Source organism: Apis mellifera, linkage group LG16, assembly GCF_003254395.2.
Source record: "Apis mellifera strain DH4 linkage group LG16, Amel_HAv3.1, whole genome shotgun sequence".
In the NCBI taxonomy this organism is placed as follows: domain Eukaryota; kingdom Metazoa; phylum Arthropoda; class Insecta; order Hymenoptera; family Apidae; genus Apis; species Apis mellifera.
The window spans coordinates 1755435-1778632 of NC_037653.1; the positions used below are offsets into that span (position 1 = coordinate 1755435).

At 25.5% G+C, this 23198-nt stretch overlaps 2 protein-coding genes across 17 annotated transcripts in view; both read right to left on the reverse strand.

Annotated features, from left to right (window-relative positions):
• LOC100576709 (mitogen-activated protein kinase-binding protein 1) overlaps nt 1–11040 on the reverse strand; it is a 129218-nt gene extending 118178 nt beyond the window's left edge. For 3 of the 9 annotated variants that reach the window (XM_016917065.2, XM_016917071.2, XM_016917073.2), the window contains exon 1: nt 10856–11038. The gene's annotated coding sequence lies outside the window, so the exon portion shown is untranslated. Of the gene's footprint in view, nt 1–343; nt 496–10855 lie in introns of those variants that run through there. The other 6 variants (XM_026445872.1, XM_026445871.1, XM_016917062.2 and 3 more) reach the window with 5 other exon arrangements.
• A 1019-nt stretch (nt 11041–12059) lies between these two features.
• Syt20 (synaptotagmin 20) lies at nt 12060–22643 on the reverse strand. 8 transcript variants are annotated; one of them, NM_001142561.1, is given in 10 exon segments: nt 12060–12801; nt 12879–13051; nt 13126–13246; nt 13366–13518; nt 14391–14588; nt 15488–15619; nt 15701–15789; nt 16688–16807; nt 20990–21134; nt 22560–22629. In NM_001142561.1, coding segments are annotated over 9 exon segments (1335 nt in total). In that variant the 5' UTR covers nt 21132–21134; nt 22560–22629; the 3' UTR covers nt 12060–12594.
• Nucleotides 22644–23198: the final 555 nt, after the last annotated feature.

The window sequence follows — 23198 nt, forward strand, 5'->3', positions numbered from 1 at the left end:
GTCAATTACTATTCATGAAATATCATTTGATAAAACAATCTTACTTTATGATAAGTAAACAATATATGCAGTATTTGGTTTGCCAACCGATTTTGAAATATAATACTAAAACTTGTAATTTTTTTTCTTATCTCTATTGTTCAAATCTTTTAAACATTTTATTTGCAAAAAGAAACTTTTATTAATAGAAATAACTCGCTTCGTGGTTATTACTAGTTTCAAGAATTAATAAAGATAACAACTAAATATACTAAAACTGCGTCGATTAAGACACTTGTTTAGCTTGCAACACTTTATAAATTCGAAATAGATTTGAGTCCACTGCTACAATATACATACATACACGATTTGATGATCAATAATAGGTGTCGTGCTACTAGTGAAGTCTGACTAGGGACAATCGGTGTCGAATACCAACCACTACAAATATATCGATTCCCACGCACTATCTTCTCACAACGATTAATTAACGTAGGAGTACCATTGCTTATAAGAAACACGAGACAACACGAGCAAGTTAACTCGGATTATTATCTGCTCAGATTACACTCGTGTTTAAGACTGTGATTCACCATTTTGTCGAACTGTTAACTTTTATCGTTATCGCGCGGCATTGAGTTATCTTTCAATTGTTAGAAAAAAAAAAAAAGAATGACGGTCTATCTATACGAAATCTAATTAGAAATAAAAATTTTTAAATTTTATCCATTCTCGTTTTATATCTATTTTTATCTTTATCTATTCTCATTACATTTAAAATATTCCATTTTGATTGATTAAAATTAATTTTGAAAATAATTACAATACTTTTTGATGTACATCTTTTGGAAAATCTTTCCTCTCGATCGATCAAATGATTTTTTTTCAAGTAAAGAATTTTCTAATTTCGTAATTAAAATTTCTAACGATATTTAAAAAATATTTTCGTTACCAAGAAAATGTCAGTTATCTCACGTTTCTATTTTACGACAATTTTTTTTTTAATAGTTACTAAGCTCTACTATTTTCTTTATGATTCCTAATTTTTTAAAATTAATTATAATTACAACTTTTCTTGAATTTTCTTAAAGATTTTCACTATATAAATAAATATTTTAAAATTAAAAAATGTTTATACGTATCATTTTTATTATACGATAATAAAATTTCAATCCAACCTAATTTAAAAACATTTATAATTTTTATATATTTTTTTTTTATTCATATTAATTCTTTACTTTTTAAAATCATTTATTCACGAATCACAATTCATTGTATTAAAAAACAGACAAAGAGTCGAACTTGACTCACAGAGTTTTCATGGAATATTTCAAAAAAAAATTTTCAGGTAAAACAGATCCAACAAAAGATTGACCGACGGAGCAACCGTTTCCTCGTTAAAATGGAACCTCATGGCGCATACGTAACTGGGCCGCCGTGAAATTCGAATGAAAGAAGCTTCCCTTCCTTCTATATATCGACTTTAAGTCCTCCTCCAAGGAGAATCACCGTAGAAAGAAACGCGGGGAGAATATTCCTGACCCATTTTCCATTAACTTTCAACCGTAATACTAGTAACTACCTATTTCTATTGAGACGATTCCAACGACAACAACAAAAAAGAAGAAGAAAATTCGAGGCTTTCGCAGCAGGAAAAGCCTCGAGGGATCGAAAAACTTAATTGCGTTTCGGTGTAATTTAAAGGAAAAGAACAAGTTTTCAAGCTAGAAATATCTCGAATTTTTAAGCACGTTAATGGAACCGATTGGTTGAGAATTATTAATGGTAACATCATGAAAACTTATATATAATTGTATATATATTTATTTTTTTTAATTATTATCTATATTAATTTCTACGATATATATGAAACGTGATAAAAATAATTGAATAGGATCATTGTATGCACAGTGAAGAATAGGTTTGAATCAGCGGATAATTAAAATAGTAGAAAACATTATACGTATATAATACAAATTTATCGTTTATCAAGAATGGAAAAATGGAAGAAAAGTTAATCGATATCATAAAACAATAAGATTATATATAATGGTCATAAGATATTTATGGGATAATTAAATGATAAAATAAATTTCATTTTTTTTTTATTTTCATAATTTCTAATTGTGATCTTGGAAAAGATACTTGTATTAACCTTTCATAGTGCAACATAGATTAGTCCAATATTTCAATCAATTTTCTATTGTAACTATTATTCTTTCATACTTATTCACATTTACTTATATTAAATAATTATGGATTGTAAATTATTGAAACAGAAAAAAAGATGTTTCAGCAAAATTTGAAATTTTAAAAACGATTATAATATTTGATATTGATTTTGAATTACGAGAGATGTACAGATGTATTGAGGAAAAAATAAAATTTGAAATGACTTGTAAAAATCTCGTAAGAATTTTTTTTTTGCACCACAAAATGAGGCAAAATGTAACAGTTGCAGTTGCAAAAAAGTTGATCGAACGCGGTTATTCTTCGATGAAACTGTCGTTACGGGGTAATGGCATCAAATGCGTATGTGTATTTATAGTTCCGCAGAATGCAGAATGACTGCCTACGTTGAAAACTGCATTCTAACCAACCTGCTCGCGACCCAGTTATGCACAGGCGTTCTCGAATTTCTATCTTGAGACTTCACTCACAAGTACTTTATCGATGAAATACTATCAAGTTCCGGAAAAAATTCATGTAGATATATATATGATGGAAGCTAGATGTTCAAGAAAGCTAAATGTTCTTGAAACACGTATATATACTTTCTTATTACTTTGATAATTTTTTAAAGGAAAAATTATGCAATATTAATAATACGTTTCTGTGGAGATTTTATGAAAATAAGCTTTTCTTTTTTTTCAAATAGAATTTAATAAATTATTTATGTCGAAAATTTAATAACTTGAAGTTTATAATACTTACTATTTTATTATTTATACTTACTCTCTTTGTTTTTCATGCAATAAGTTTTATAAAATTTATGTTAAAATTCATCAATTTATTTTGTAAGAAAATACCGAGCTATACAAATTGGTGTATTATTATAGCTTCATTCGTTTAGGTTAGGTTAGGTTAGTAATATTTTTTCATCGAATATTCAATGTGGCTGGATTGTTTACCACGTTTGTAACTGTATTTAACATAACATTCCTTACGATTCGATACGTACTAGAAACGAGGTAAGTTTGAATTTGACTTAATGATCTGGGAACCTTCCACGAGAACAACTATCCTCAACTCGGTTGAACTAAACGGAAAGTACGGTAAAGTGGTCAACCCGACAACGTATGTTTGCGCATGCGCCTCGTTCGCGCAACGGGAATCGTCATCAAAACACCTCGAACGCGTTATGGGAGTGTTTTCAACGTTCACCCCGCACGAGCATACCAATGCCTCTTAACGTGTAAACGGTTTGTTTTTTGGCGGAACGAAATGACAGATGCCAACCAATTTTATGAAACATTTATGACCGTGTCAATACCTTCGTCGCAAGTGTTACAATGCGTTGCAAATTGATTCTTACTTAGTCGGACAAGTTATTCGAATCGAATTGACAGTTGCAATCATGTCGTTCAGAGAGACATTCCCTATTTGATTATAATAATTTCGCATAATATAGGAAAAATAAAATAAAATAAAAATACATTATTGTTCAACAATAGAAAATCAATTCCTTTACGTTCTTCAATTATCGATTAATTTTTTCTTAATCTTGATATAAAATATTCGATCCGCATTTTTAAATAATTAATCGAACCAATACTTTTGAACGGGAATATACTTGTATATACGTGACTCACGAAATTCACCTTTGAACAGTACGTATATTTAAATTTTCTATAATGCAAGAAAAAACTTGAATTTAATCCTATATTATGAATTATGAATAGGCATGATATATATATGAACTAATTTAGAATAACTAATCAGTATCGATACAATTTTTTAAAAAATAAATTAGTTTAAATAGATTTTCTATTTTTTATTTAAAAATATATTTAAAAAAATAAAGAAATATTAGATAAGACATCTTTAACTTTTAGGGCAGAATTTTACGGTTGGCACGACTGGCGCGGGCAAAGGTAATTGGCTGCGCGCGCAAGCGCATCTGCGATCCCGAATTTGTAATTCTAATTAGACGCTTACATCAGAGTCGCGATATTTTTTCATCCGGACGTTTAAGCGAAGAAATTAATTGCCATCGATGCACCGGATGCGGCTGATACAGCGACGATTAAGCCCGTCAAGGGTCGGCCAGCCACGGGACAGCCTCGTTTTTTGTTCTTCCTTTGAGTAACCCAAATAAACATTATTTTTTTCCGTGCCGCAGCGGCCACAGAAATAGTAACGGTGACGGTCTTGATCCGTGGACGACGATCGCGCCAATCATTGTTCGATGGTATTTAGGAGACCACCTATTTTCAGACACCGCTATTTTTGTTTTAAATTTTTTCTTTCACACCACGTTTGCGAGCCGATGCATCACTGAACAATTACGCGAATGACCCCTTCTTCACTTTCTTAATAGCGATTCCAATCTATATATCGATAATTTAATGCGCGATTATCGAATATCCATTTTTAACGAAATAACTTTCGAGAAAGATTAAATTAAATTAACAACTAATAAATTATTTTAATCAAAGATTAATATTATAAATTTTCTAGGAAAAATACTCGATGTAATATTATAATATTAATACATTTAATCAATAATTTCGATATAACAAAATATCATTTCCAAATTATTTATAATGAAATAATAATATTTAATAATAAAACGAAATGACCCATTTTTCCCCCCGTTTCGAACAATTTAAAAATAACAATAATTAAGATTAAAATCGCGAACAAGTTTAATACCTTTCTTTTGAACTTGCATTTAATTAACGAAACGCAGCTGCGTTTTCTTCGAGAAATAATTTAATCCAATTGGCTTATTTGCTTACAGGTTTTTTTCGATATGTACAAATAACGGTATCGTTCCCGCCATTGTTCAAAAAAAACATATACACAACGATTTGTGTATCTGTGTAGCGATTCATCTGGCGTGGATCCTTATGGAAATGTGCCTTTATGGAAGTTTCTAGAATCGATTTAACTAAGCAAAATTAAAAAAAATTAAAAAATTTTTTTCTTCTTATTTTAAATATTAAGAATTATTATTATTATTATTGATACATCTTGAAATTCTTTACAATAATTTTTATGTTTCAAAAAAAAATTTCTTTCTTATCATGGAAATATTTTTTGAAAAATTATCTTGATTTACACAATTATTATAATATTATATTATAATATATATACATTATTACATAATTAATTATACGATATTATTATATTGTATGGAAAAAAGTCGATATGAAGATGATTTTTTTTATTGTAAGACAGAATATAGATGTAACGAAGCCATTTTCTTTACGATACAATAAGATTAAAAATGGTGTAACAGGCGAGGTTCAGAAACACATTTCCAATTTCGTATGTTTCTTCAAAACGTATGAACAAATGATGCGGCACTAATCGTTCACTTGACAGTGAACAAGGTCAGTGCTATACGAAATTGGATAGGACGAGTATCTTATGATCGTGTGTGCGTGTGTATATATATGCGTGAAAATATATAGTGGAATGTGTATCGTATACGTGGATCGAATACGCGAATTTCGTGTGAAAAGAGTTTATACCGGAGGTAAGCGAGGTCGATTGAAAAATCGCAAGGAATCCAATGACGTTCGACGAATCGGAAAGGAAACGGCCGATTTAGGCGGCACAGGAGACGAGGATAATTTCAAATTGATGTTATACTTTACTGCATAATAAATAATATCATTTCAAAAATCTTACTTTTTCAAAATAAAGTATTATTGTAAAATGATAATTTCTATTTTCAAAAAAATTCATTAATATGTTGAATATTATAATTTTTGTAACGCAAATCATCTATCTTTCAAAGTTACATGTTATAACTATTTTCAAAGTTTATTAGTATGAATCTTAGCCGTAGAACTAAAAATTTATGGCAGATGATTAATGACGGCTAATATTGATTTTCAAATGATGTTACCGATAGGGTAATCTTACTAGAATTAAGATGAGCGGATGATACAAATTATTTAATTATTGTAATAATTCAGATAATCCAAGTATTCATGGATGCAACAGAATAAATAATAGTTAATTCAACTATATATAACTAATATATTCAGATTTTTAATAATTTCAAAGTATATAAGCTTTTTAATCACGTGATTAATAACAAATATTCATTTTAGCTTTACTTCCTGTTTTAACATCCGTCGATATCATCGCTTTTATTCTCGGAGTGAAAAAATGAATTTGCAAAAATATTATTTGCTCAAATAAATGTCCAGAATTCAATTCAAGATTGAAAGTAAATATTATTATTTAATATTTCAATTTTTTGCGAAACATAACCTCTTTCATACTTCGATTATATGGATAATTATATGATATAGTTAATTATTTGTTAGGTTATTAATTAGAATATTATTAATTATATTATCCACAGCAATAATTAAGATAAGTTTACTCGTTTTTTTAACGGCAACTATGTTTTTTTCTATTTCAGTACAAAAAGGAGATGGACAAGAAAAAATCGCGAGGAATCCAATGACGTTCGACGAATCGGAAAGGAAGCCAGCTGATATCTCTATGGGAGTACTTCCACTCGCTTTCCTTTATGCCATATGTTTATATCGAATAGGCTGAACAGAAACGACAACTTTTTTCATTTAACAAACTATAAGACTTCGTTAGAGGACTAATCGAGAATCGAACAACTTTTAAATAATACGAATTGAAAAGTTATGCTCCAGTTTGAGTTGAAGGACTTTCAGATTCAATAAATTTTCCCCAACTTTGAAAACTCTTTCTTCCTATTTATTCTCAATTTAACTTTCTTCCATTCAGGACAGTGGATGTAGAAAGTATTTGCATCGATTAATTAATTATAAAAATATATGCATAGATTGATTAATTATCATATTAATTGATATTGTAAATTTATTGAATAATACTTGCATAAGAAATATTAAAAAAAAGAAAAAGTAAGAAATTTTTAATTTTCAATTTTTGACTTGAACATTTTGAAATCCAATTAAATAATAATTTATATGAATAATTGCATGTTTGTGTTTAAATTTTAGATTTTAATTTTCATTAGTATGAATCCATTAAAAAAAAATATAGATGAAATGATTTTTAAAATTTTTTACAAATTGGAAGATTATTGTAAAAATTTCAAAAATCCAAATTTCTTAAGATTTATTTTTTTACAAAATAGTTAAAGAGAAAATATAAAAAAAAATATGTATTTTAAATTTTAAAAGTTTCAAAATTGCATCAAATTTTTAGTAAATATAAATGAAAATAGAAAAAATAGATATATTCATACAGTTACATTTCATTGAATTTATAATATAAATTTTATAATCTAAATTTGTAATAAAAAGAAATATCATATTATATAAAAAAAATAGAATATACAAAAGATCATTGACTTGTAACAAAAAAGGAAACGTATTATATATTTTTGAAATATATAAATTATATATATTGTAATGATTCAAATAGTATTAAAGGAAAAATATAAAGATTTTATTATGAATCACTAGAATATTATTACTAGAAATTAGATTTTTATACAAATGCATAAAAATATTTTATATTATATATATTTTATATGCATATTTAAATGCTTGTATTATTAAATAAGATATTGTTGAAAATAAGATGTTTAATAATTTTTAAAAATTTATAAATAATTCAAATATAAATATATAACAGTATAATAATTTAAAAAATAGCATGATGCAATTTTGAAACAAATTTAAACATTTTAAATAATTTTCAGTGTTTTTTAAATTACAAATTAATTTTTTTTAATAAAAAAATTTAAAAATTTTGAAAAAATTAGATATTATTATACATATATTTTAGGTAGATTATGATTTATAAATGTAATAAAATTATTTGGAAAATGTACAAGTAAATGTAATATGTATTTATATATCACTATATTTTAAATTTTTGATTGGATTTAAATTAAAAAATTTATATCACAAATAAAAAAAAATAGTTATACGAATGTTTATCGTTTATTTATTTCTATTATTTTAAATATTTTCATTCATGTTTTTATAAAAAATTAAATGTTTTTCACTAGATATTTTTTTAAAAAACAAAGTTTAAATACATAACAAATATTTTTTACATTTTTTACTATTGAATAATTATAATTACAATATTTTAAAATCATAACATTCATAATTATTGTTAAAATTCTATAAAACTTATAATTTTAATATATAAAAAAATCTGTGAAACTTCCCATCTTCTTTCATCAAAATCCATTTCAATCAAAGGATAAAAAAGAAAAACGTTTAATAAATTTTAATACTTGAAATTTCACTATAAACTTCTTACAGATACCATTAAACTATTTGAAATAATTAGAATTAAAAGAAAAAATTTTTGCAACGCGCGCCATTTAAACAACAACCGCTTTCCAGGAAGTCACGTGCCAATATGGCGGCGAAGGATTAGGATGCGAGCGGTAGCAGGAAAAGGAAAGTGGGCAGAAGCGAAGCAGAGAATTGAAATACGGGGAGAAAAGATCGAGGGACGCGTGGACATTCCGGTATCTTTTTCCCATGCACGTGTACGGCACACAGATCTTGCGTACAAAACGGGCACGTCTGGATCGCTTTCGTGATTACGCAAAAATCATTTGCATGACAATGAAATACAACCGCCTGTTGGATAGTTTAGCTGGTCGTCCGAAAAAATGCACGCCAGCTCTGAAAAACCGAGCTATGGGAAAATCGAGCATTCTGGACAGAAACGCGCGTGACATCGCTGTCGATCGTTCTTTGCAAAGAATTCAATTCCCATTGTTAATCGAACAAAACTTGACGAGTTTTTCTTCTTCTAATCCTCTTGTAACTATAAAGTTTTATTTTATTGATGTGAAATATACAGTATGTAATATAATATATAATAACAAGTAATTCTACAATAATATTTGAAATAAAAGATAAGATGCATTTGTCTAGAACTTTTACATTAATTAGTAAAAGCATGTTAGAATAATTTTGATAAAACAGGATATTTGTTAAATACAAAGTATGTCGGTAAACATTTACATTAATTAGTAAAAGCATGTTCATAAATAAGTATAGAATTCTACGAAAGCGTGTAAATATGTAAAAGTTAAATTATAATTTTTTTACAAAAAGAATTCATAGCAAATATTAATTAATATTAAATATTGAGTAACACACTATGATAAAATATTTATACGTATACATTTATTAACTGCTACATATATTCAATTGCAGCATGTATAAATTTGCCGCAGCATCGTTAAGTAAATTTCTAGGAACGATATAAGTAGTCTTTAAACCGCGTTCGAATATCGATAGTACATGCAATATCGAGTTACCTGGCCGATATTCTTCGGCATCAATCGTCACAGTGTCCTTAAATTGAATCTGATTCTCATCAGGTATTAACTATGTACATTCTTAAAAATATAGAGAATTACGCATTACTTTTTCTGTCATAAACTATGACCTTCGTATAATATATATAAAACTATATATTTGAACGCAAAATCTCGTTTTTGAAATTGAAAAATCATTAACCTGTAAAAAATATTGCCACACTATGCACTTACAATATACATGTATATATAAATATATATATTGAAAAAAACGATAAATTTTAATCGTTAATTTTTTTTTATAAATATAAACAAAAATTGATAGTTAATGAATTCTATATTTTTTCTTATTCACAATATTATATTAATATATATTATATATAATATATATATATATTATAATATATTATTTGTAAATCTCCGTGTAATCGAATAGAGGATGCATCATACGCATGAATCGTTATAGTAAATTAATATAAGTTTACTAACCGTTCAGAAGCACGTTAATTGCACGCAATTTCGATAACGGCATCCGATTATGTCGTAATTTTCCTTGACAGTATGTCTCGTTACTGACAGCAATCTTAGATGCCTGATTAAGATTACTGCGAAAGTGTATACACAATATCGTACAGTAAAGCACTGCGAAAAGAATCTATGAAATGATATGGCGGGAAGTAACGGAAGAAAAAGAGATTATGGACGAACCGACGCCTAGGGCGGGTTCGTCTCTAAATTCACTTTAGTTACAGGAAAATGGACAGAGGGTAGCGATGTGGCCAACGAACGAACAGATCAAACTGAAAATTGATATTGTAGGTATCAATAGACATATCCATTCTTTTTTATAATCTGATAGCACAGCACGTGAATAGAAAAGACGAATCGAAATGATTTTAGTGGAATTATGAAAATTTCTGCTTACAAACAATGTTGTCGAAGCGTTGCGTCAATTTGATCATAAGAGAATTAATTTTTTCAGAAAATATGGTCTTCGACAATTAAGAATTTTCAAGCATCTCAAACGAAGAATCTAAGCGTTGCTATTGGGCGATTTTCAAAAACGGTTGACATTACCGCGAGAAACGGTTATAATATATATATATATATATTAATATATATATATATGTATATATTTCGTCCTTTTCAAGCACAAATTTACTCGATTTACAAAGCCGGTTGCTGATTATAATCATATTATGTATTACTAAATCATCGATAACGCGTTGTGATACCGACGCGACAACAAAATTCGAGAAAGATAGCTACATCAAATATGTATCGTTCTACGTGGAAGGACCTCGAGCGCCTTTGGAGGTTACATTTCCAACGTAACGCTCTCTGACTTGCAGGAAACCGAGCAGGATGTTGATATAATTTAATAATTTAATTACTTACCATTCGATGAATGTCCAATTTTTCGTACACGATACACTTTCTTTAGGCAATAGATAGAACTAAACTCACAACAGACAAAGGGATAACGAAATAATTTGAACACGACGAAGACGAACACAACACACTCACAAAGTCAGAAAACAGACTGAAGCTAACTGGCCGGGTACTTCTCTTCGACGTTGCTACGAGACGAACCAAAGCGACACTCCTGCCCTCTACTAATGATATCGGAACTATTTACTTAGCATGCTTAATCGCGCCAAATTTTAAATGTATTCTTTTCTCTCTATTTTCTTACACAATTGAGTAAAAGTTTAAAACGTAAATTTATAAGATAGATATTAACTAAACTCGTTACAAATAATTATATAATATATATATACTGTTTTTAATTAAATAAATATAATTAATTGACATATATATATATTATTTATTCTATTTAATTTTAAATAACATTCAATTAACAATTCATATTAACAAAACACCACAATATTTATAAAATTTACAATTTTCATAATCTTTGGTTGCGATTTTATACGCAAATATTATTATTAAATTATGAAATAAATATAGAAATATATTTTATATTTATACATTCTTATATATAATATTTAATTTAACATTATTGCCCAAAATATAACAATATTTTTATGAATCAATAAACTATTTATTAAAAATTAATATGTTTTCAAATTAATATGATATTGAATATTAAAAATTTGTACTGAAATTATCAAAAATAACAAGAAATAAATAAGATTTTTATACTTTTTGCAATTTATTTTTGATCTGAATCTTATATATTCCTTGAAATATTAATCGCCTATGTATGGCACTGTTTAACTATTAATTCAATATATTTAATTAATTATTCAACATATAATATTAATTATTACTGAAAATCCTAATATTTCCTGATAAAAAGTTTTCAAAAAAATTCAAAATTTTTTAAAAAATACTATAATTTTCGAATTTTAAAATACTATGATATAAATATAAAATACAATAAAATATTAAATTGATTCAAAGTAGCCAATTAAGCAAGAATAATTGAATTATTTATTATCGAAAAAAAAAAATAAAAAAACAAAAGAATAATTAATAATTTCAATATCAATAAAGTTATAATTACAAAAACGTCATAAGATATTAAATAATTATAAATTTATATAAATAATTTTAAAGGAATAATTTTAATTTCTTTATAAATTTATATTTTATATCATAACATTTTACATTTCAAAAACTAGAATATTTATAAACAATTTGTTAATGTTATTTTTGATCGGTAATTTTTCACTAGGAATAGTAATATATATTATGGAATCTTATTAGTTTTATTTAATGATATATTTAATAATATTTAAAAGTAAGCATAAGTAATGTTACTTTATAATATTATAAATTTAATATAATTTCAATAATAATAATGATATCATCTTCAAATGATATTAACAATGATATCATCCGTATACAAATTGAGCAATAACGTTGAATTATCTTTTGCATTTCTACTATTATCCCTTTAATATCGATAAGATTTCAGTTATTATTAGACTTTGGAAATTTATACATTTATAGAAAATATAAATCTATAAAAATTTATAAAATGCGTTTATGCAAAAAAAAAAATTCAATCTAAAATATATGTTATGATATTTAAGAGATGAAACAAATTTTCATTTTAATTTTATTATTGTACTCGTTTTCATAAAAATTTAAATTCGCAATTTAATTATTTATTTTAGAACATGCCATACGGTAACTAATTTTCTAGGATTTTGAAGTATAGAGAACCAGTGTAATCTTTCTGTCGAACCTCTGACTCCTTTCCCTAACGCAACCTTACCGACATAAATATTATTTGATTTCTGAATTGATGTTAATGAATCTTCACTGTCGCTCGGATGATCCATAATACTCGTAACAATATCGAGAGGTGCAGCCTAAAATATTTTTCAATCATTTCTAAATTTTAATTCATTCATTATTATTTAAACTATCATTAAAAATTAATACACACTTTGCTGCATAGCACGACGAGAAATTGCACAATGTCTAATTGATTATACAATACGTCAAATGTCAGGGTTTCGTTGAACTCTGTTTGTGAATTCGCAATGACCGATTTAGTCTTTTTTTTTCTTATTCGATGTCCAGTTCGTCCATTGAGCATCAATATCTTGACATAAAAATCTGAAAATTCCAAATAGCTTAACTTCTTAAGTGAAAGAGAAAATCTGAGGACGTGAATTATATCTAATGCTTACTAAAGTTGTTTAAACTCGATGCTGGTGGTGTAAACTTGACATCACGTACTTTCATTACATTTATAGCCAGTCTCTGTGCTGTGGGTAAATAACTTATACCTAATAAAATATTTCCAAATTCCTGTAACATAGAAATAATTTATTTATAATTGTCTTTATTTATTTCTTTATTAATTTTTTTATATTAAATATGTAAAAAAAAGTTAAAATATGCAATACATATATATTTTATAGCAGTACCAAATTAGATGGTTTCATCCTGAAATTGAACATATGAATTTCCGGGCTTTGTAGAACGTGCTTTACTTCCTTCATGGATACTTTCAAGCTGCACAATTCCGTATCATTAGCATATCTGTCATGATCGTATGCCATAAAGTCGAGAATCCATTCCTAGAAAAAAAAATGAGCTAGATATAATAAATATAGTATGCATAGATAGCTTAATACATGAATATTATGTTTATTTTTAACTATACATCTATAATATTTTTTAACTAAAATAATTGCTTCTTTATTTTTCTCTAAATGCTGTTTATTTTCTCAATTTTTTTCTTCATAAACATTTAAAAATAAAAAATACATTAAAAAAAAAAGCATGTTCAAAATGCTTATTTTATTTTATATGAATATTTTTATGCTTATGATTTTCTTCATTTATTTGATTTATATTTTCAAATGTAATAATTATTATTTAGTTATTTTCATTGATTTTTAAATAAATATAATGTGTTTTTAAATATGTCCACTTTCTAAAAATAAATATTATTATTAAATTATTATTATAATTTTGCAGATAATAAATATATAATAACATACTGATTAAATAATTAAATAATTTTAATTTATATTATATATATATATATATATATAGAAAGCTAAAAAATAAATGATATTTTTATATGAATTTCTCGTGTTTATAAAATCTTTAAAATCAACTTTCTAAAGGTATTTCACAAATATATTAACTTTCTAAAGATATTCCACAAAATGTATTAACACCCTATATATTATTATATATTTTTTATAATTTTTAATATATGGAATAATCATCGAACAATATGTTATACAATTGGTAATTAGGAAATAATCTACATATAATTCAAAATTCATTTAATGAGAAAATATTATTGAATTTTAAAATTCATTTTGTTCAAAAATATATCCAAAAAGCACATGCAATAGTTCTGTATCTAAACTATCTATCTCTGTGGATAGTTAAATACAATAATAATAAAATAAACTCAGTACAAAATTATGTATACCTTAACTTCCTGAGGACTTACGTTCGCCACACCGAACGCTTCCTTAAAAATGGGACTCGCCGTATGCCTGATACTCCTTGTACGAAAACTATGTAACCTTTGTCGTTTCCTATGATTCCACGATTGCTTCGTAATGTTTAGTGTCACGTATGGCTCCAACGTGCAATTATATTGCTTTGGAGGAAGACCGGATAATGCCTGTACATCATTGAACTTAAGTTACTTAAGAATTTGAGAACTTTGATTTTAATAAAAAGATACAAGGATAAATATTTTCAATTCAATAATGCTACATCTTATTAATACAAAAGGCAGTAGTAATCAGTTCTTACATAATAATTTTTGCAAAGAAAAAATTAATTGAAATTACTTTACTTCATTTTGAATCTGCAATTAAACTATGTACATTTTTAAAACACTATAAAATATATAGTTATATATATATTTATTATTCAACATTCATTTATCTAATAATCTTAATAACTTATATAAAATTTTAGTAAAAATATTAACTCAATATAAAAATATTTACTATTCCTAATAAATATACATTTACATATACAATGCATAAGTTTTTTGAACAGATTAAAAATATCAACTAAATTTAAAACAAATCTAAATAATATCTTTTAAGTTATTAAATTATTGTTAATACATTTTTTTCTAACAATCAACATATATACATCATATATGTCAATATACATCACAATTGATTGAATAAAGGAACAAAATATATGCAATATACATTAGCCAATATATATCATACCATATCATGGCATTTTATTTTATATTTTTATTATTTTAAATCAGATCTGAAAATATATGTATTTACTAATCAAAGCTTACATTTGATTGATTGTGAATACATTTACATTAAATTAGTGTATATACATTAACTAATAAGTATATACATGTAATGACAATGAGTTAATATTTTTACTATACATATACATATTCTTATATATATATATATATATCTTATATATTATTATTATAAATTGAAAGAAATCTTTACAATAATCGATTCATTAAAAATTCATAAGTCGATTTCCATTCTGAAATTTATGTAAAGCATCGATCAGATCAAAGAATAATACCTCGACACCGATAACGAGTTTTCCGGTAATAGTCTCATCGCAAGGCGGCAGATACTGTAAGCTTATTGTCAATTCAGTGGGGAATTCTTTTTGTTTCTTCTCGGTTTTTTGCTTATCCTTCTGCACCAAGTTCTGTAAAATGTCACACTTGAATAAGTTAACGAGGGAGCTCACGTAATTAAAATGAAATTTAGCACGGGTAACGGCACTTACCAGGGTGGATGAGGTATCAGTGAAACCAAACTGAGCGTTGCTGGAATTATAGGAATTCTCGTTTGGACTTGCATTCTCATCGATAGTACCTATAATATTTATTAATATTATGAAACAAATTATTTTCAAATTGTTAAATAATGATAATTAATTAATAATATTGGAAGTAAGTAATGATAATTAAGATTAGAATTAGAGAAAGTAGATTTTTAAAATGGAACTTAAACTCTAAACTTCAATTATAATAACTATAATAATATATAGAACTATATATAAAAATATATATATAATTACAAAAAATATTTGCATTTTACATCATATTAGATTACTGCATATGAAATAAATAATTTTATAAATTTAACAATTTTAAATTTGTAAAACTAATTCAAAGATAAGTGATTAAATATATTGTTGAATAATATTTATATTTATTTTATGTCAATTTAAAACTTCAATATTATTCTATCATAAAAAAACAAATTGTGTTTTTTAGTTTAATATTGAATTTAAATATTTTTTTATATAGATTTAAAATGTATAAAATATTATACATATAATATATATGATATATATTAATAGAACTATTAATAAAATACAAATGAAAAAATTATTAATAACAATCAATTAAATTAATTACAATAATTTTAATTTTGTTTTTTTTTATTTTTAATGTTTTAAATGTTATTAAAACTATGAGTCAAATTTTACGTTATAAAAAATAGAATAAATTAATATATTTTATAAAAATATGATTTTAATCAAATATCGAAAGAAAGAAAATGACTGGAAACAAGGAATAATTTATTTTAATTTAATGCTCGAAAATTTTAAATTTTCAGAAATGTATATGTTTGAAAAACTGAAAATTCTAATTGCTGGATATTTTTATTTTGATAAAAAAAATGAAAATATTTAATATATCAGTATGTATATCAAAAATTTTGAAAATATTATAAAATATAATTTTACTATTTTACATAATTTTACCATTGCTGCTGCCTTCGTAGAGACTACCCAATCTCCAAGATCTGTAGCTGACATCGTTTAACTTCACATTTTCATTTTGTTTGCCTTTCAGACATAATGGCACACTTTTTGCTTCTCTTTCTGCAAAGAATTGTTCTTGGCTTTGATTATGCAATTTCTAAAAATTAATCATCTTATAATCTACTATATATTACTTAAATATATTATGATCTAATTTCTACAACAATTTGGATTAAAGTATTATTATTATTCATTATATTAAATATTTTTAAAAAATGAAATCATTATAAATATACTTTTTTATCTTCTATATTCATTTTATCAAATATGAGTTAAAAATCATTTTCTTTGTTCTACTTTAAAAATTGTTATTCTTATATTGTCATCAATATTATGTTATTTTATTATATAAATTTGCATCTTGTATTGCACAAGAAATAAAGAGATAAAAAATTTATAATTAATATTATGGTAAGTAAGATTTACATAACTTTAAAAAATAATAAAAATAATCATAATAATAATGATTATACTTGGAAGATTCAATTGGAAAATTATTGAAAATCAATTAAGTTATATTTCTTAAAAATGTACAGTGAAAGACAAAAATTTTCTTAAACTACTTTGCAAGGAAATTTATCATTCTAACATAATAATTAAATAATGAAAATAATGAATAAAGTATTTATCATCAAATTTATAAGAATATGACTAAAAAAATATAGACTAATTAATATCATGTTACATGCAGATTTTTAATAAATTAATTTCCATCATCATCAATGAATCATTGAATTTAGAAAAAATATTTGTAATTCAACTTGTATTATAATATAATAATTATTTATTATTATTAATGATGACTGAGATAATATTATATACTTTTTCACGCATAAACAAAAATTATGATTATCGATAAATATCTATAATATCGATACGTTGTCGATAATTCGATATATCGTTCAAAATATCGATAAAAGATAGGTTATGAAATAAGAATCGATTTCATTGATTTTCAATATATTCAAATTATCATCGACAATATCTTAACGATATTATCAAAAAATATCAATAATATATAAATAATAATTGATAATTGCTTTTTGCACATTTGTTATGTAATAAACATTTGAAATTTTTGCAAGAAGACAATTTTTTGATGCTGTGTGGATGGACATTTCCATAGGTGCTCGGAAAGTTATATCCAGTCAAGTTTGCAGGATGACATACCTAATTACGTAATATGGCGGAGGAAACGAAAGAAACATCGTTTGCACGTGTGTATAAATATAACTGTGCGAACAATGGCGTAATGTATCAACTATATACGTATATGCACGATTCACGATGCAGGAATTTAAGTTTCCTTCCTTTCAGAGAACGGGCACAGCTTTTCGTTGCATAAATATTATTTCAGATGAAAAAATTGTGTGGATAACGATTTAAAATATACGTATTCTTCGTGTTATACGTTGTTTACCATTGTTTGATACGATGTTATGCAATGATTTGTAATATTATTAATTGTAATTTTTTAATATTACTCTACTTTTAATTTATAATTTTGTTATTATTATTTATGTTTAAGAGAGATAAAAATAAGCAACGGAGCAATGCAATTTCTTGTTCAAATTGGCTTAGTTTATTTGCACAAATTAAATTTGTCGATGTAAACATAATTTTAGCGATGCAAATAGGTAACATACATATAAAAATCGTAAATAATTTATAAGTTTAATATTAATAACTTTGATTTCAATATAATAAAATGCAGTAAAAATGACCCAGTTACAGTAGTTTTTTTTTTTTCATTAATTGAACAATCAATGAATTTTTAAAAAAATAGAAAAGAGGTGTGTAGTAATTAAATTATGGTATTTTTCAGATAAAACTTTTATCTACCTAAATAAATCATTAAAATAATGCATCAAAATATAAAAGATATTTGCTGAAAATATTACTTCGTGAAACAATATGATTTATTCATTTATACAAAATGCTAAAAAACGATATTAAAATAATTAAAAGTTAATCAAATAAAGATTTCATTATATTATAATACTAAAAATGTTAAGTTTCACATTGTAAAAAATTTATTATTGTAATGCGACAAAGTTTTTAATAATATCAATCGTTTTAAATCTTAATACAAAAACTTTAAAATCATCGCTAAATATTCATTAAATAAATCGTTTGTTCAATTACGTATAGAATATGATGTATGTTTTTTTTTAATCTCGATAATTTCAAAATAATTATTAAATAAATAGAGCCATTTAAATATAAATGCACTTTAATAATCACCGATATGCACACAAGAAAAGAATAATTCCTGCATTTCTATCATTTTATTTTTTTATGTCTAAACACGTGTGAAAAATCACCGTTCCACATAGTAATCGTAACGCATCAAGCATCGTTCCACGAGTGGACAAACGCGAGCGTCCGGTAAACCGAGCGATTACCAAGATATTAACGAGCGCATGCGCGTCAAAGGGTTCGAAAGATATCAAAAGGAAACGTATATGTACGGACAAAATTATTTTTTCCCGGCACGTGTTTCATCTACAAGCACGTGTGCACGGAAGCAGAGTTCTTAAACGTGTCGAGAAAATTAAATATTATTACTTAGCTTAGTTGCCAGACGCGTTTAATCAACACAAAAATACCAATTGTCTTACATAAATTTAAATAATTAATGAAACAGTCTATTTAATAGACATTTAGCGAATTAAAAGTTTTTGATTAATTTGAAAGTCAATATTTCGCATTAAAATTTATGAAAAATTAATTATTAATTATTCTTTTATATTTATATATTGCTTATACATATATATATGTATATCATGGGTGAGTTTTCATTTGATTAAATTAATTATCGATCAGATATAATTATATTCTATTCGATTAATTATAATTTTATAATTAAAGAAGATGTAGAATCTATTGGAATATATTCTAAAAATAAAAAAAAAAAACACAAAATTTAAATAAAAGTTAAACAAAAATATCAATTGATTACTTATTAAATTTTTAAAAATTAACTCGTTAAAAGAAAATAATCATTTCTAAAATAATGATGAATATATTCATTGTACAAACAAATAAAATATCTTTTGCTATAAAAATTGAAAATTAAAAATCGAAAAAATATATATCGTATCCTTTAATTAGAATATCAAATAGAATATAAAAGATATCGAATAGCCAATAACTTTTTATGTTTTTAAAAATTGTTTCATTTGATACAAATGAATCAACACAAAATTAAAGTATTCTTGTGAAAATGTCATTTTTTTAACTTAATTACTTCTTTTTTTATTTGAATTCCAAATAAAATATTTGTTATCATTTCAATATCATTTTGATAATTTTAATTAGATTGGTAGAGCTTTGGAAATGTTAACAATTGAATTCGTAATTATAATGCTATTAGCTGAAATATTTCCAATTTAATGATATCGATAAATCATAAATAATATCGCGTTAAAGGAATTCTTGTGTTACGAGTAGCACAAAGGTTACCGCCACGTAGAATTTCGCTCTATATTTGGAAGGATTTGTAACAAATGACACACTTTAAGTCGTTGGAATTCAACTGCTATGATGATTGCTATTGCGAACAACAGAATTTTCTCGCATTGAAAATTAAAACGCTTGTACAGCGTTTATGTGTAAACACTTCTCAAATGATTTTTAAAAAGAAGTATTTTCTTTGATTAATAAAGTTACAAGAAATTTAAAATAAGAAAATTAGAATAAAAGAGAACCTTGTTATTATTTTTGAATTATTACATGTACTATACTTAACAAATTATTTTCTTGAAATTATTACAAATGAATCTTTCTCAGGTTATAAAATCCTGCCTAACTTATTTATTTATATAAATTATTTTTCATTTTTTGTATATTGAATTATAAAAATTGTAAAAAAGATTTGAAGTTCAAGAATTTTTTAAGTTTTGAAGAATTTCAAGATTTTAAAGTCCCATTTCTAACATGAATTTGAATTAATAAAAATGAAATCAATGAAAATAAAATAATCTTAAAAAAATCTTAAATATTTCAATACAAAAAAAAATAGATAATAAATGATTTATAATGAATCAACAATATTCGTATACATAAATGATCTAATTGTATTTTTGTAACAATTTTGCAAATAAATAGTAACATTTATTAATAACAATAATCAATTAGTTTGCAACGAATTATATATAATACTAAATTAATATCTTCAATAAATTAACAAGATTTATTCAATATATAATTTAATAATTGATCATATATAATAAAACTTACTTCGTTTCCTGATGTATTCGTATCCATGGCATCCTGGTATTAGATAACAGGCGATCACGAGTAAGATAACGATGACGATCAATGCTATCACGACTATGATGAGTATTCGGCCCCATGGGCCAAAAAGTTCATCGTCCACCATTCACTGCAAATGTTCAAACTTACTACAGATATACTGAAATTCTGTTTCAATTTTTAATTTTTTCTAATTTATATGTTATTTTATATATGTATATGAATCGAAATATTTTTCACATTTTCAAAGCACTATAATTGACGTATGAAAAACAAGAAAATTACTCATATTTTCATTTTACGTCATATTCATTTGCCATACGATTCTTGTGTTAGAGGAATACGAAAAATGTGGTATGTTAACGCGAGTAGAAAACACTTGTGCTTTTTACGCTCGTTTTTATCCGTTCGAAAAAAAATGGAAGGGGATTCCTAATGCAGAGAAGTACACATATATAGGTACACATTGAGTCGAATGAAACCACTGCGCTTCAATTTTTTTTCTCTCTCTTTACTCGTTGCACTTGCGTAGTTTTTCAACCGTATCGGGATAAAGCACCTGTTGGAGGACATATATATCGAGTACACCAGGAAAATGGCATATGGCTAATACCAACCGAATTAACATTTATCTCAAGTTAAGTCACTGTTTTTAACGAAAAATTGTTATGAATAATGTTATCTATATCAACAACTGTGCTTCTTTTCAATATCACATATTCTAACTAACTGTTTAACGTTTCTTTTTAAAATCACCGTCTGCTCTTTCTTTTTTTCGCAGTCATGACGTCGATCTTGTATCGAATCTTCCAATTCGATCGATATTCGACGAATTTTTGAAATACTCACTCGACCAAGAGACAGTATCATGACAAGTTGATAGTGTTAGGTTAAATTAGGTAGCATTTACGAGCCGTTTCGAAAAAAATGACAAGTAAACCGAGAAAGGACGACTAATCGGTATGAATGTCCTTCGCAAACCAAAGCAACGACTTCAAGCGCGCTCGTCAACTACCGATGAACGACAAACGTATATTACACGCGACTGCATAGAACGAAGAACGAGTAACGTGCTATCTACGTGCCCCTCTCCAACTTACGACGACACTGCCTAGTCCGCCGGTAGCTGGCGGTGCACGACTTACGTTTAATGCATACTAACATTGAATGTCCCAAACAACGGAGAATTTTTAATTCTGATTCCATAAACGATGGAAAAAAAAAATATTTAAATACACGTGAATAAAATTATTATTTTGATATGATACTCATCCGATTTCTTCCAGATTTGACTCATGATTCTTGAAAAAGATCCAGGTATCCAAACGTGTGAATCACGAAGGCGAGTTTCATGGACATGTAAGAATATTTTTATAAGATGTTTTATTTAAATATGTGATTTATGTAACTATTATGCGTCGTTAAATGTATAAATCATTTCGAACGAAAACAATTGAAAGATTTATATTTATCGTTTTATTTATCTAATATTTCGAATAAAATAGGACAAAATTTTAGAAAGTAATGAAAGAGTTTTCTTCGATAGACATTTTACCGTATTACACCGTTATACGTAGTAAACCTTAATGCTCAACGAGGAAACTGTGGGTTACGACTGATAACATGCATGGTCTCATGTATGTGTCCACGTTTTCTATTAACAGCATTGACGATAGAACGCATATAGACAATGTCATTGTATGTATTTTTCAACAAAATTTTCTTCGCTATATATACATTTATATTTTTTGACAAATTTTTATTAATGTTTAATAAACTCATTTTCTGATCATTATATTTTAATTCTATTAATTTAAATGTGTCAAAGAAAGTATTATAATAGAATAACATTGAATAATTACAATTTATATATTAATAACTTCCTACGTAAATATTAAAAACTTTATGTTTTCGAAAAAACATAAAGTTTAAAGGTTTAATAGCACTTTATAATAAATATTTTTTTTTATTATATTTATAATTTTATGTAACTAGGTATAGTAGAACCTTGTTTATACGAACGAGTTAATGTTTAATGAGCGTAGTTTCAGTTATACGAATGTGTATTTTTATAGGCCAATGATATGTTTGCATTTTGCAATTCATTGAGAAACTTATAAGTATATAATATGTAATTTCAATTCCAGAACACATAAAACGTTTTTTTAATAATAATATAATAAAATATGTAATA

What these genes read in the sequence shown, in the direction of transcription:
- Syt20 (XM_006557679.3), bottom strand. Translation starts at nt 21,131, where the DNA reads ATGGTGGACGATGAACTTTTTGGCCCATGGGGCCGAATACTCATCATA. An exon ending in CTACGAAGGCAGCAGCAATG is followed by an intron (nt 15,790 to 16,687) that starts GTAAAATTATGT and finishes TAAATATTATAG; the next exon opens with GTACTATCGATGAGAATGCA. An exon ending in AACTCGTTATCGGTGTCGAG is followed by an intron (nt 14,589 to 15,487) that starts GTATTATTCTTT and finishes AATGATGTACAG; the next exon opens with GCATTATCCGGTCTTCCTCC.